At 43.3% G+C, this 14,797-nt stretch overlaps 1 protein-coding gene across 14 annotated transcripts in view; it reads right to left on the bottom strand.

The window, feature by feature from the left end:
• CASK (calcium/calmodulin dependent serine protein kinase) overlaps window positions 1-14,797 on the bottom strand; it is a 361,531-nt gene continuing 346,734 nt past the window's right edge. For 13 of the 14 annotated variants that reach the window (XM_019747875.3, XM_019747874.3, XM_019747869.3 and 10 more), the window contains 3 exons: window positions 12,987-13,189; window positions 5,507-5,590; window positions 1-2,010 (listed from right to left, as the gene is read on the bottom strand). In XM_019747875.3, coding sequence (XP_019603434.1) covers window positions 1,834-2,010; window positions 5,507-5,590; window positions 12,987-13,189 — 464 coding nt within the window. In that variant the 3' untranslated portion in view covers window positions 1-1,833. Of the gene's footprint in view, window positions 2,011-5,506; window positions 5,591-11,516; window positions 11,637-12,986; window positions 13,190-14,797 lie in introns of all 14 variants that reach the window. The other variant, XM_019747857.3, reaches the window with a different exon arrangement.

Below are 14,797 nucleotides of genomic sequence, written 5' to 3' on the forward strand. Positions count from 1 at the left end.
GAGGAAAAAAATCAGCACTGTTTAATAAGAGTAGGTGTTGGGGGGATGACACGGTTTGAAGAGTATACAAATGTCTTCTCTGTGTGGTCCTTCAAGAGTAGCTGTTCAGCTCCGAACACACCCTGCACATCCTGCCAAGGCACAAAGCAACGAGGCCATCTAACCGACAAGAAGCAAACACGATGGTACTTTTTCAAAGATCACAGGTTAATAGAACCACTGCACACACCCTGATACTTTAATGAAAAACCTTCCACTGACCTCTGGCCAAGAGTTGGAAAACCCCAGCCTGAATCTCCTATATTGGAAGGATGTGACCTCATGGAAGGATGATGAGATGGTTAATGTCTCTAAAGCAACAAGGAAAGATGATTCTCCTGTGCCAAGGGATATAGCAAGAGGAAGGAGAAACCACAGATGGCCTCTAGTGCACTGGTGGCCCTTGGGTGCATTGCATGTGCTCTGGGAGCCACGCATGGTCTGAGCTGTGCTCTGGCAGAGTATTTTGTTGTCCTGCCAACTGATAGTCACTCCTGGGCCTTCGATGGTTCAATGAGCATCTAATGGATTATAAAATCTAGACGATTATCGGCTTGTGAATCTGAACAAACCTATAATGAAATGAAGGACCCAAAGGCATTTAATTATTGAACACATAAAAGGAAGTATATTTAAAAAAAATTGGTCAAACTGTCCTGTTATCATTTTAAAGGAATTTACAGGGCTGTTATAGATTGATTATTCTTTTGGAATAATTCAGTTTATAGCAAATGCCTAAACTGGTTTCTTCATTGCACAGTATATTCTCTTAAAATGGGTGCTTTAAAACAATTACATACGTATTAAAAATCCTCATTTCTTTGCTTAATTAAAACGTTAGTACTCTCAGACAACACAGATCTGAAATGGTGAAACCAGCAATTCCCCCTCCCACCTTACAACAAATTAAATTGAGACAAAATTACAAACACATTTCACTACATGATTATTATTAATAAAAATCAGTTTTTTTTATAAAGTTGCCCAAAATGCAAGGGATGTGCATAGGTTTACAACTTAGTCATAATAGCATTTGATTCTTATTCCCCTGGGTGTGCCCCGTGAACGGAATGTACTTGGCTGTAGATTACAGATCGTTTTGTCCAACACAGACACACCGAAGGCATAAACGCTCGCGACTGTCCACATGCATTAAGAGTCAAGACCCAACTTCAAATCTCTAAAAGGTTTACAGGGTGCTTCAAAGAGACAGTATCACATTATCTGGATGTTACATAAAGGACTTAAAAAAAATACTATTCTAAAAAAAAAGAGAGAGAAAAAAGGCCTTTAAAAATTTATGACTGTTTTGTAATCACTAGACTGATTATTTAAAATAAATAAAGGAAAGAAAGATATTCCAATTCATAAAATCAGACTCTAAAAAGAATGTAGTGTTCCACCCCCAGTCAAGGTAACAGAATCATTGTTTATTATTATTAAAATAGATTATAGAAAGCAGCATCTATTTTGTGCAGTTTTTAGGGGCCTTGGAAATAAAAAGCTATGATTTCCAAAAATATAACATTCCAAAGGATTGAATAATACATACATTTAAAGATACATTTTATTAAAGTTTAGGATAACTGATTAAAAAAGATACTGTCTCTTTAAATTAGTGTGTAATTGTTTTTCTCCTCCTACCTATTCTGACATGACAATAATTATAAATGTAGGTCACACTACAACTAGGTAGTCTCTAGGGACCACAACCTGCTGACACAAGGCCGATAACAAAGAGGCGTTTCCATGTATGAGGTGGCTCCCAGTTATGTGTCATATCTGGGGAGAGGCCTAATAAACCCAGGAGACTGGGACCCACTGCGGGGCTGTGCACACGAGCTCGACGGCTTCCTCCAGATGTCTGATTGTCTCATCAATTTCATTGTTGATAATTGTGAGATCGAAGTAGTGTGCATATGTTCTCTGTAAGATATCAGACTCCTTCTGCAGACGCTGAAGAGATTCATCCTAAATGGTAGGGGTGGGCAGTGGAGAAGGGAAAAGCAAAGAGAAGAAAGAAGTCAGCTGGATTCTTCCTCTTTTCCCATTTCTGCTCGTCCCAGTGTCAGAAACAGAAGGCCAGACCATGATGTGCCGCATGTGGGCTTGAGGCCAAGTCCGCTTCGTGACAGAGGAGACGACGGTGCCCGGGATGGCAGGGTTACAGAAATACTGCTTACAACCCAGACTGCTCACCATGCAACAGGGGACTCCACACCAAACCGGACAGACCAGAGAAAACACACTCTTCAGCAAACACATTGCCCTACCGGGTCTGGCTGTGCTCATCCCAGGGTCAGCTGGGGACCGACTAGCATAGCTCCAGCTGTTCTGTCCTCATTCCTCTAAGCCAGGCCTGCCCCATCTGGGACCACTCTCCCGTTTGGCGGGAGGGCTTTGGTGGTGAGGTCGGAGCCCTACCTCCGCCTTCCCTTGGTCCGCTGCACTCACTTGCACTGGGCCCCAGAGCCCAGCTGCATTTGCACCAAGAAGCCCCGGCCTCCGGACAACGAATTAAGTTGCATTTTTCTCTTTTCTATTTAGAGATTCAACATGTTCCAGGAATTCAATTACATATAACGGCCCTCACTCAACAGCAGTGGAAGCCAGAGGCAAAAGCTTTTTGGATGTTACAAATAATCAATGAAATAAGGCCATTTCCCAGATACAACAGCAACTGGCATCTGAAGAATCCCCTCCAATTGGTCTGTATTGGAAATGGCCAAATGTCATTGTTCATAAAAGCCCACACCTCTTAGGGAAAACACTCTGAAGAAAAGCAGCCACTGAACTCTAGGGAGCTTTGCTGCAGTAAAGGACGTTCCTTAACTCCCATAGCTTGCTACAGATTTTGAGAACTTTCACCAGGGTGAGCGCACAGTAGGAGGAAATTCCGGGTTCCTAGTTTGTCAGTGAGTCTAACTTTAGCCTCAGGATGGCAGTTCTTTTAAGACAGGGACCTCTTAAGTCTGCCTCTGCATTTTCACAGGTCAGATCTTGTTATGCTGAACTTTCAATGGACAAGTTCGAATTTGAAACCAGGGATCTTTGTAAGTCAAATTAACTGCCTCCCTCTCCTCCAACACTAGGTAGGTGAGCTATTGGGCTGAGTCTTAAATATATATAGGTACAATTAAATACCTGTTTATTTGATTAATATCTCTCTCCTCAACAGAGCATAACCTTGTCTTGTGTGCCTGGTCATCGCTGTGCCCAGCACTTGGCATTATGCCTTGCACATAGTAAGTACTTAATAAAATGTTACTGAAAAAACAAGCACTTGGGAGACTAATACTGGCCATTACAGGATTTGATGAGTGTTAAATCTATAATCAAGAGACAGAGCAATTCTACTAGGAAATGGGGGCCCATGATGACAGAGATGGATCTCCAGAAAAACTACAAGATGTGGTGCTTTCAGGGACCTGGGAGCCGTGGCACCCAGCGCTGACTTAGGACCCTCCTCGTCTCTGAGGCCCATCTGTTATTTGTAAGAGACTCTTCCTGATGTGCCTGTGGGGGAAGCTTTCTGGAAGGGGGATCCAAAGTGACATTCGATTGATTCCATCATGGCACTGCAGTGGGGATGGACGGACACCAGGGAAGTTGGGAAGTCAATGAAAGTGTCCTACCTATTTTGTCATCTCCTACCAGAATTTCAAAGCAGGACATGGCATGCTTTGGATGTTAGGTGATAACTACTACAGTGTCGATAAGACCTCAGTTACTCATCACCTTCTAAGGTCATATCAATACACTTTCTGCTTGCACTTAAAAAGCATAGTATTTTCACTGTGGCTTTACAATAAACACAATGCCAAAGCTGCATTTTAGGAAACATGCACTCACCCAAAGACAGGAGTGCTCCCTACCAGTATGAGAAGGAACAATTTCTACCATGTCACTCTCTGGGCTAAGGGATTCTACTGCAATATTTGGTCCTGGGCTTCAAAAACCACTAGGAGAGCTTATGATTTGCTCAGAAAGCTGGGCAGATGAAAACGTTCAAGAAAATTTATGGCTGAGAGCATCAATTTTTAATGCAGCTCTCTTTATAGAAAAATAAAGCTCCCTCTTAAGGATCTTATAAGATGAAGCTATATTTGTCACAGTTTCTTCCTTGACAACAGCTTGTCTGTGGGCTTGACTTACATGTGAGCAGGATTTAACTCAGTGAAAACAAAATGCCTTCATTCTACCAGCAAAAGCAAGGATTTGTGGTAACAAAATGTCTACATTCTAAATCTATGAAAATAAATAAGGGTGTATTTCATCACCTCCTAGCTGGTACTTACAGGCAATTTTCTGCACCATTTTGGCAGCTATGGAAAATTAGTAAAAAGGGCAGGAAAACAGGTAAAAAAAAAAAGAAAAACAAATAAAAAAACAAAGCAAAGACGATAATTCAAGAAAAATACATGGCAACCAAAGGATAAGAGCTAACCATAATGTGGAGTTTCAAACACGTTTGCGTATTAAATAAAATTTAAAAAATGGAATTTACAGAGGAATACACCTTTTGCAAATGAAACGATAAAAAATAATGACTGAAAATATAAGTAACATAGAAATCTAAATATTTAATCTTCCTTAAAGGTACACAAAGTGAAAATTTCCAAGCTTTGATTTTGTTGTCATAAGCTCGAACATTTAGGCCCATGTTTACTGAATAGAGCCAAGACCCTGCAGAAGTAATGTTCTTCAGGATAATTTGTGTAGGAGTCTCTTCCTACAGCAGGTAAACACCAAGCACCAACACACACCATAACTACCTTCTTATCTGCCCAGCAGTATAAGGCCTTCTAAATCAGCCTGGTAGAAGATGTGGGCAGCCAACTCTCGCAGTCACCATCTGTGGCAGTTGCTGACTTGAGTTAGCCTAACAGGGGACAGAGCTTATTCCTAGGTTTGGTAGTCTCCAGAGGCCTAGACAGAAATTCTGCAATGGGTTCCACTCCAGATTCTGCCTAGGGGGACCTGGGCAGCCCCACCAAGGTCCTGGATTTCTTAACAGCTCGCTTCAGGCAAAGCAAGCCTTGGCCCAGAGCTGGGCTTGGGGCTGCCACTTTCTTAGCAGTCCCGATCAGGAGAGGAGTGAGCTGGCAGCCCTGGAGGGTGGGAGCTGCCAGGAAAGCCTCTGGGCTGGAGTGGTGAGTGTTTTTAAACTCTGACTTTAAAAGTAGACTTACTGATCAGGATGTCATAAGCTGTCTGTGCTGGGGACTAAGGCTTGAATTTGCCTAATGACGCTGATCTCAGAAGAACCACACCTTTGTATACAGCTTAATTTCTAATACTGAAAGAGGACCTCAAACTCTGGAAATCTTCATGGCCAGCATCAAGTACAAAGCAGAACTTCACTTAGTTGTCCCAATGAGGTGGGGCTTTGGCTTGAATGTACAACGCAAATGGATCCTTACTGTGGTGGGTGTGCTTATTTGGGGAGAAACTGATCAATTCTTACCTCATTCAAACCTGGAGTAATAGTTGGTGCGGCAATAAAAACAACAAAAGGAGCAAACTCGGCAGTTCTCAGGACCTTCAGTGCCTGTGTAGAAAAAAAAAAAAAAATTGAGACTTAGAAGAAATAAGTAATGTAACTTTCAAATGAGTCAAAATTGACACAACTGAAAAAGCCCTTGATTCAAATTTTTGGCAAGGCATTATTAAATTTACCAACTTTATAGATGACTTACATTACTCCTTTTGTTCCAAAGGATAGACAATAGCCATCAGCACATAAAAGGTGACAAACTGGACATTTTTCTTATGCATCTCATGAATCAATCTTATTTTTCTTCAGAAAAGTTAACACTGATTATGTTGGTTAATGTTCATTTAAACCGGTTATTAATTGTAGCCTGAATTTCAGTTTATAGGAAATGCATTTTGGGGTAGATTGGGACCAGCAGGCTGGCTTACCACAGATCTAGAGCCCACTTCACATTTTAAATTGCTAACAAGGATTGGCAAATCCTGGCCACTGTTACTGTGAGGCTGTGTTCGCAGCTTATGAGTTGCCCTGATGAAAGACCCCTGAGAGCTCATGGGGAAGGGAGACCCTGTCCAGGGCTGGAGTCTGGTGCCACTAAAGGAGCTGTGTGGCTGTGGGCAATTCGTAGACCCATGAGGAGACACTGCATTCAAAGGGGAGGGACCTCTGAAGCCCCTTTCATTTCCCTCCTCAGGCCATCAAAAGCCTCTAACTATGAAAGCTATAAGTTTGCATGCACATACTGTGTTTCTGCGAAAATAAGACCTAGCCGGACAATCGGCTCTAACGTGTCTTTTGGAGCAAAAATTAATATAAGATCCGGTCTTATTTTACTATAAGACCAGGTCTTTATAATATAAAATAAGACTGGGTCTTATATTACTTTTTGCTCCAAAAGACGCATTAGAGCCGAGTGTCCGGCTAGGTCTTATTTTCAGGGAAACAGGGTAGTGTAAAGCTGACATCTGATGGTGCAAAAGTTGATTCTGGTAAGGGATTACTGCTTCAGCTCCTCCCCATGAGGACATGACACTCCTAGAGGTTACAAACTCCCCTCTCTGGAACAAATCTCAACATACACAGGCACACAATTCACAACTGACCGGCATATAATCAATTTGTAGCCATCAGGGGTAAAAATCTTGCTGTCCTTTATACAAGAATTTAACATGTCTATTCTGTTATCCACATTTTGCTTTCTAAATGGCCTTTCAACTGTTTTGCCGTATTCTTATGTATCTCATGAATCAATCTGACTTATTTCTCTTCAGAAAAGTTAACACTGATTATGTTGGTGTTTCCCTGAAAATAAGACCTAGCCGGACAATCGGCTCTAATGTGTCTTTTGGAGCAAAAAGTAACATAAGACCGGGTCTTATATAACATTATAAAGACCCGGTCTTATATTATAGTAAAATAAGACCGGGTCTTATATTAACACTTTTTTGCCTGGCTTGTTGTAGTAGCAATTAGACTAAATCGCTCTGTCTCCAGTTTTGCTCTGTTCCAATCCATACAAAATGATCTTTCAGAAATGCAAATCCCAACGTATCACTCCTCTGCTTTAAACCCTTCAACAGCTCCCTCTTGGCCCTGGGCTAAAAAGCACAGCCCTTAGTATAAATGTCAGATCCTTCTCTCAGGAGCTGACTCAGGCTTAGTAGTCAGCCTCTCTCCGCCCTCCATACACTGGCCTTGCTGAACTACTTTCAGTTCCAGGAAGGCCCCAGCTCTCTCTGGCTTCCTGTCCTTTTTTCTTCCTACTCCCTCTGCCTGGATCCTTCATCCCCTCGTCCCTGCCCCCACTGTCCCTTTTGCTTGGCTGAGTGTTTACTGAACAGAGTACTGATATTCTTTTCTCTGGAAAGTCCTGTGTGAGCTCTGAGCTGAGGTCAGGTGCCCCTTCTATGTGCTCCGGACGCACTTGCACGCTCCGGACGCACTTGCACGTATGCACCTATAGTACCCATCACACTGGGAACGCAAGTGCCAGGATACTGGAGGGTAAGCCTCTTGAAGGCAGGGGTGCATCTTGTTCAGTTGTCGCCCTCATGCCTCAAAAGGAACCTCACATAAATTGTCTTTATGATAAAATGAAAATGTAAGACAGTACATATAATTTGTACAAAATCCATTTCGCCTTTTGAGGCAGGTTTGACTACAGTTCACTATGCTTTCATGGCTGAAGGGACACTCTTGACCTCTATGAATATACAGGAACGTAAGAGGCAAATTGGATAATAAAGGTTTTGACTTCTTTTGTGTGTGTGCAAGTTCGCTTTCATTAGGATTACGTTTGTGAATTTTAGTTACACAGTATCTCCTTATGGGTTAAGGGAACCTGGCACATTGTTTTACCTGTCCATCAAAGTGCTTTAAATGTGAAAGTCAGTGGCTCAGATTCCTCTTGTGAGAAAGCTCTTCAAGCTTGCCTATGTTTACGTTTGAAAGAGGTTAAATGGCATTCTCTTTGCCAATCTTTTTGTGACTGAAGGCTTTAGCAAGGAATAAACATGAAAAAGTCCATATATAGCTCAATCAAGCTTAACAGGAATTTTCCCTTAGAATGGTCCTTTTTGTCAGTATTATCTTGGGCCTTTTCTTTTGTCCTTCCTGTGCTTGTAAATCAGGTGATTACAGGTCAGTTGAGACATAAGGCTCCTCATCACTCCACACCCACCCACAGCCGGCTTCTGGGCAATTGAGATGGGAAAAAATTCCTAATGCACAGTTCCTACCCTTGCTTCCATCCCTAAAACTACTCCCAGTGACAGATGGAAGTCTACACAGCCTAGATGCTGAATGGAACCCATGGATAAGGTTGATGACACCTTAGGCATGAAATGGTTTTTTTCTCTGCTCGGTGACCCTAGCCTGATAGCCACCCAATTCTTTGAATATTTTAAGTTCTAGCCTTCTACCACATTGCAATACCAGAAAACACACTACTCAGAAAACATTACCTCCCTGCAGATTACCCTTCTCTGTGCTGCATGTACATCCTTTGTTTCTACCCATAAAGACATGAAGGTCATTCCGCACTGACTGCATGAAACTGTCAAGGGAGACTGTACTCATCACACTGCCTAATGGCTTTTGTGCCTAAGAATCAGGTTATGTTCCTTTAGCAATTAATTCCAAGGAAAGAACTGGCATACTTCTATTAGATGAGAATTACATGCTCCATGACACTCCCCCTTTTGTCCTGGTTGCCAGGAAGTTTAGAGCTAAATGTCCTGTTTACCACAGTAACTACTGTAGCCTCTGTGGTTAGCGTATTTGCTTCCTCTTCCTTTTCATGGCTTTAATTTTCTATTTCTATCCCATATTATTATATTTTCAAAAATTATAAGATGCCTCAAATCCTGACTGAGATTTTCTTGTCTAATTACCCTTATGTCTTCACATTTTTCCTCAGTTATTCTTGAAGGTCTCTGTTCTCATCCTCTGCTTTAGTTATGGGTCTCAAATGGATGGGTGCCATTTTTTGTGCAGTCTCAGCTTGCCCGCGGTTCAGGGTCACTTCAGGGACAGGAAATGGAATTGCTTCACAATGATTCCCCTCCCATAGGCTGCTAACATGTGACTTTAAAATGATCTCTAAACACGTTTCCTTTCCGACTTAAGATGAGACACAAATTTGTTAATATTCACAGGCAAATATCTCTTTTCTGAATCCCAGAGAATAGGGAGAATCTAGCAAGATCACTGAAAATACACTGGATTCAAACAGCCAAAGGAACATTAATTTAACACTTAAAAGTTAATTCTTTAGTTTTCTTTTGGGGAGATAAATTGATTTTATGTCTCATCTGTGGTCAATAATTAATCTCAGGTTACCATGCTCAAGGAATAAAAACTCATTTGACCAAGTATCTGAGATGCAGATAATTTGAAGACTTATTTGGTTTGCAAACTTAAAATACATAACAGCAAGCACCTGAGTCATTTGGTACAAAAATCTAACGGTTTAAGGAAACGCACAGTGACCCCGGAAACCATCTTAAGAGAGCCAGCTGATTTCACAAAACAGCCCCTGGTCCAGAACCTGGCTGTTGTTTTATAGTACAGATTCCTAACAAGACTGCAGCTACACCTTGATGACAACCTTTCCCTTTGTGGATAGAAGCAAAATCACAGATATTCTGCTACTCTTAACTTTTTAATGTAACAAATGGATAAATCAGAATAAAATTAAAATTTAAAACCATCACAATAAGTTTTGATTACACAGTGGAGTTATTAGTTTCAGCTGTAGGGACATAGATTATTTTCTGAGCCATGGATGTTTCCATGAGAAATAAGTCCCATAGTTTTTCTCAGGCTTGACTGCCTTCTAGATTTTTTCTAACTATAGACAAACAAACCAACCCAGATTTAAATTGTACCACTACATGCAGGTGGACCAGCTGAAGGATTCTCAGGGTTAACTCTTCTAGGACGACACAGTGAAAGGAGGCTGGGATTTATTGTAAAAAAAGTAAAACCCAAACCAACACTGTTTAAGTTCAAACCTCATTTTCAATCGGCTGTAAAACCTTGGTCAAGTCATAATTATGTTAAGCCTTGGTTTCTTCATCTACAAAAGTAGATACTGATATCTTTATTTTAGGGTTATAAGGATTAGGTAAGAAGTTCTAACGCTTGGGGAAATACAGAGCACTACAGGAATACAATCTATTATTATTATTATTTTAAAAAGCCAGGTTATAAATTTTCTTCTAGTTTAATGTCTTTATAATGGTCCTCTAGGTTTCAAGTTGGACCACAATGTCTTATCATACAGTATTATTTGACATGTGTTCAATTTGGCCTGAACTGTCTAAAATAAGTTAAGATGGAACGAAGTATTGACCTGAACTAAACGAGCTGAATGCTAGTGTCAGGTGGTCTTTATATGCTCCATATGTAGTGGAAGTAGTGTCAGCAGTGGTAGAAGTGAAAGGGTTTTTAAAAATGCCACATGGCATTTCTCCCGTTATGGACAGTTTGTGATATACGTAGAGGAAGGAATTTCATCCTCACCAGCTTGCCTTCTTATGTGTATTCTTAGCTCCTGGCACAATGCTTGGAATATAGTAAGTGCTGAAGACAAGCTGGTTGAATCAAACTGTCCATGAGACACAGTAGAGGGGGTAACCTAACAGGCTGGGGCTGGGGGAAAGGGGCGTGGAGAAAAATGTCTTAAGGAGAGAGCCTCCTTGGAGCAATGAGGTTCTGCGTGACAGCAAGTCGGTCATGGCCACGGGCATCCTGAAGGCAGGATACAGGCCTTACTGAGCTTGGGGAGAGAGTGGGCTAAAGGCAGAGAAGCCCCAAGGCGAAGCCCAGTAGGTGCAGACTCTGTGGGCATTTGCAGCAGTACCGATGGACAGAACAGTCAGTGTGAGAGCAGAACTGCACATGAGTCTAGACAGGGCATGCGTGGTCCCGAGTGGGAGAGCCTGGGACCAGACTGGTCAACCAGACCAACGAGAAGAGCAAGACCCGAGTGATCCCTGTCCCCAGGGCCGCAGGCCCAGAGAGGCTCAGGCAGAGAACGGAGCCTATGGCCTGCAGTCAGGGGTGGGTGGCCCTGAGAGATCACGGTTCTGAGAGCTGGGGACACAGGAAGCAGGAGAGAGTGCAGTGAGCTCATCCAGCAGTCAGGGGGAGCAGGGAGAGTGCCCAGCCCAGGGCGAGGGGTGTTGTGGTGCCCAGTGCCACACGTAAAAGTGACTGCTGTGGACATCCTGATAAGGCTGAGAGAGGTGTCTCCCGCTCAGCAGTGCAGAGCAATGCATGACTGTGCAAGGGCAAGGGCACAGGGAGAGCTGGACGCTCGGAGTGGAGCGGTGGCGGCAGCAGCAGCAGCAGCGGTGGAGTTGGCAGCAGCGGCAGCAGCAGCAGGTAAGGCAGAAAGCCCTCACAAGTGGACTTAGGTAATGCAGAGGGGGTCTGAGGAGCCCTGCAGCCAGCATACTGCTAGAGACATTACTACCAGCAGAAAACGACGTTCAGGTGAAGACCAGTGTGGAACCCAAGGAGAGGATGCCGAAGACCAGGACCAGGATTGAGACTTTGCCTCTAGCCACCCCTGGCCAGAAGGTTTTTCCAATCCCTAGTGAGGAGGGATTAGTAGTTAAACAAAAATCAATCTGCGTCACACATCATATATTTAGTTCTATACAGGTCCATGTTAATTGTTAAGTCAACTGGATAGCGTTCATCCTACTGGTGCTTCCCTCCCCAGCCCCTTAACCAGATCCCAAGTTCAAGAAGCCCATCAGGTGCTGTGAAGCGGAAATGGGTGAACCCACTGGCCCTGATGTTAGGGTCTTGGAGCCGAGTAACTGAACCATTAGGCCCCAGGTCACATAGACTCTGGCTACGCAGGTTCCATCCTCCCTCTGGGGATGGCTAGGGGACCAAGTCTCACACAGTGGCCCTGAACAAGGATCTTCCCTGCCTGGGACAGCCAGGTTACCCCCTGATGAAATGGAGCCCACTTTAAGGGAGCTGGTCTACCATTTCAGCAGGTGGCAGGCTGATTCTAAATGCTAAGGGACTTTTGGTACAGATAGGTCTTAGAAATGGCAGGCCCGTGAGTCACAGGGCACGCAGAAGCCTCTCCTGTAACCTGCCCTGATGTTTACAACTCCCAAATCCTTCCTACTGAGCTTTAAGTCCCACTTCCACTGGGATTGCCCTCAGAGATGAAAAAATAGGTTGTCTGTATTTTTGATGTAAAGGCCTTCGGCTTTCTCCTTTGGAAGTTTAGTAATTCCCATTGCTTCTAGCATAGAACTTATCTACAAATTATCTAATCATCTTTGCGCCTGGCTCTGAGTCCTCTGCAAGTTCTCCATATCCCTCTTAGCTTTAGCTCAGGTTCAGGCATTGTCCTCAGTAAAGAGATGGCAGAGGCTGACAACCACCACGAGGCTCCATCCCAGCTCCGTTGGACATCCCCCACCCCCATAGCCAGGCTCACTCACGCTTGCTTTCATAAAGCTAGTGCTGTGTTTCAGACCCATGCCCCAGGATCAGAGTTTTTTGCTGGGGATTAACATAAGATGCTGGCAGAGGCTCAGATGGTCCAGCGTGAGCTATACCCAGGGAGGAAAGGTGGTTGTTGGAATAACAAGTGCCAGAGTCTCATTCTGAAGTTAGAGTACTGTAGGATTTCTGGCAGGCACAGACCCAATCAGGTACTTTATTGAGCTTCTGAGTATAATGAGTCTCATAAAAGAATAGTCTCTCTTCCTATATACATGGTGTGTTCACTGAGTCCAACGATTAGTCAGTTTGCAGTCTAGACTGTTAACCCATGATGCCTTCATTACTGATACTTTCTGGTAGTTTATTAAATTATTATGTGACCATGACGTTCTGATGGCATTTTTGATTTCAGGACCTGAACTTAGCATGCGGGCAGGATGGCAGGGGGCTAGATGTGGCTGGGCACTACCTGGGGCTCCACGTCCAGTATTGCAATCAGCCCCTGCTCATGGATCTTCCGGATGGTCTCTAGTTTTGTCCCATACATCGCATCCTCGTGACTGCCATACTCCAAGTATTCATTATTAGAGATGTCTTGCATCATTTGGTCATGAGATACAAAGTAATAATTCTTTCCATTTTCTTCATCTTTCTTTGGAGGTCTGGTTGTATCTGCAAAGTCACATGTTAAGAGAAGTTTAAATGGCTGAGCTTATGAGCCTACATTCCCAATGGACCTACCCAAACCCAATCTCTTCTTAGAAGCTATGGATTTTTTTTTTTTTTTGGGGGGGGAACAGGACTTTTATTGGGGAACAATGGTCAAATTGTTGTCCTTTCAATCTTAGTTGTGGAGGGTTCTGTTCAGCTTCAAGTTGTTGTTCTTTCAGTCTTAGTTGTGGAGGGCGCAGCTCAGCTCCAGGTCCAGTTGCCGTTGCTAGTTGCAGGGGGCACAGCCCACCATCCCTTGCGGGAGTCAAACCGGCAACCTTGTGGTTGAGAGGACAGGCTCCAACCAACTGAGCCATCCGGGAGCTCAGCGGCAGCTCAGCTCAAGGTGCCGTGTTCAATCTTAGTTGCAGGGGGCGCTGCCCACCATCCCTTACGGGAGTCGAGGAATTGAACTGGCAACCTTGTGGTTGAGAGCCCGCGTTCCAACCAACAACTGAGCCATCCGGGAGGCAGCTCAGCTCAAGGTGCCATGTTCAATCTTGGTTGCAGGGGGCAGAGCCCACCATCCCTTGCGGGACTTGAGGAATTGAACTGGCAACCTTGTGGTTGAGAGCCCACTGGCCCATGTGGGAATCTAACTGGCAGCCTTCGGAGTTAGGAGCATGGAGCTCTAACCGCCTGAGCCACCGGGCCGGCCCTGGATTCTTTAGTATATGTCTTATGCCCTGTTCCCACCCCCAGTAGCTTTGTAGAAGTAAACTTTAGAAGTCATATTTATCTGTGTGACATCAGACCACAATAGCGAGTGAGTTGTTTGGTTTGGTGAATCTTTCAGTGTTTAGATCAGATCTATCTCATTCCTTCATGAGTCACCATAGGAGAAAGACACTAAATGATCCAAGAGTAACACAACTCATTGTATGCCTTAATGCAGTTAGGCATAGGGAAAAAAAGAATTGAAAAAATGGAAAACCACATATGGCTATCTAAATTTAAATAATTAAAAATTAAAAATTCAGTTCCTAGCCTCATTAGCCACATTTCCAGGGTTCAACAGCCACATGTGGCTAATGGCTATTGTACTGGACAGTGCAGATACTGAACAAGAGAAAGTTCTATCGTATAGTGCTAGTCTACAGCATCTTGCAAAAGGAGAATGTTAGAATACAGCAAAAGGCATACTATATTGAAAACACAGTGACCTTAGCCAAATGTGGCCATAGTAGTTAAGAAAGACCTAAACCAGGAGATGGCAAACTATGGCCTATGGGCCAAATGCGGCCTGCTGCCTGATTTTGTAAATAAAATTTTATTGGAATACAGCCATGCCCATTTGTTCACAGCCATGCCCATTGTCTGTGACTAATCATGCTGCAATGGCAGAGCTGAGTAGTTGTGACAGAGACAATGTGGCCCTCAAAGCCTCAAATATTTACTATCTGGTCCTTTATAAAAAAGGTTTGCTGACTCCTGACCTAAGTGAGTGTAGACTAAAATATCTGCAGTAGGTCCTAGTTCTGTGGGATACTAACAGGACCAGTATTCTATAAAACATACTTTAGGAAATTTTTTTCTAGACAAGCCAGGAATATTGGTTTTAATTTTCTT

The sequence above is a fragment of the Rhinolophus sinicus genome, chromosome 18 (genome assembly GCF_057876585.1).
Source record: "Rhinolophus sinicus isolate RSI-liver-muscle chromosome 18, RSI-T2T, whole genome shotgun sequence".
NCBI lineage: Eukaryota > Metazoa > Chordata > Mammalia > Chiroptera > Rhinolophidae > Rhinolophus > Rhinolophus sinicus.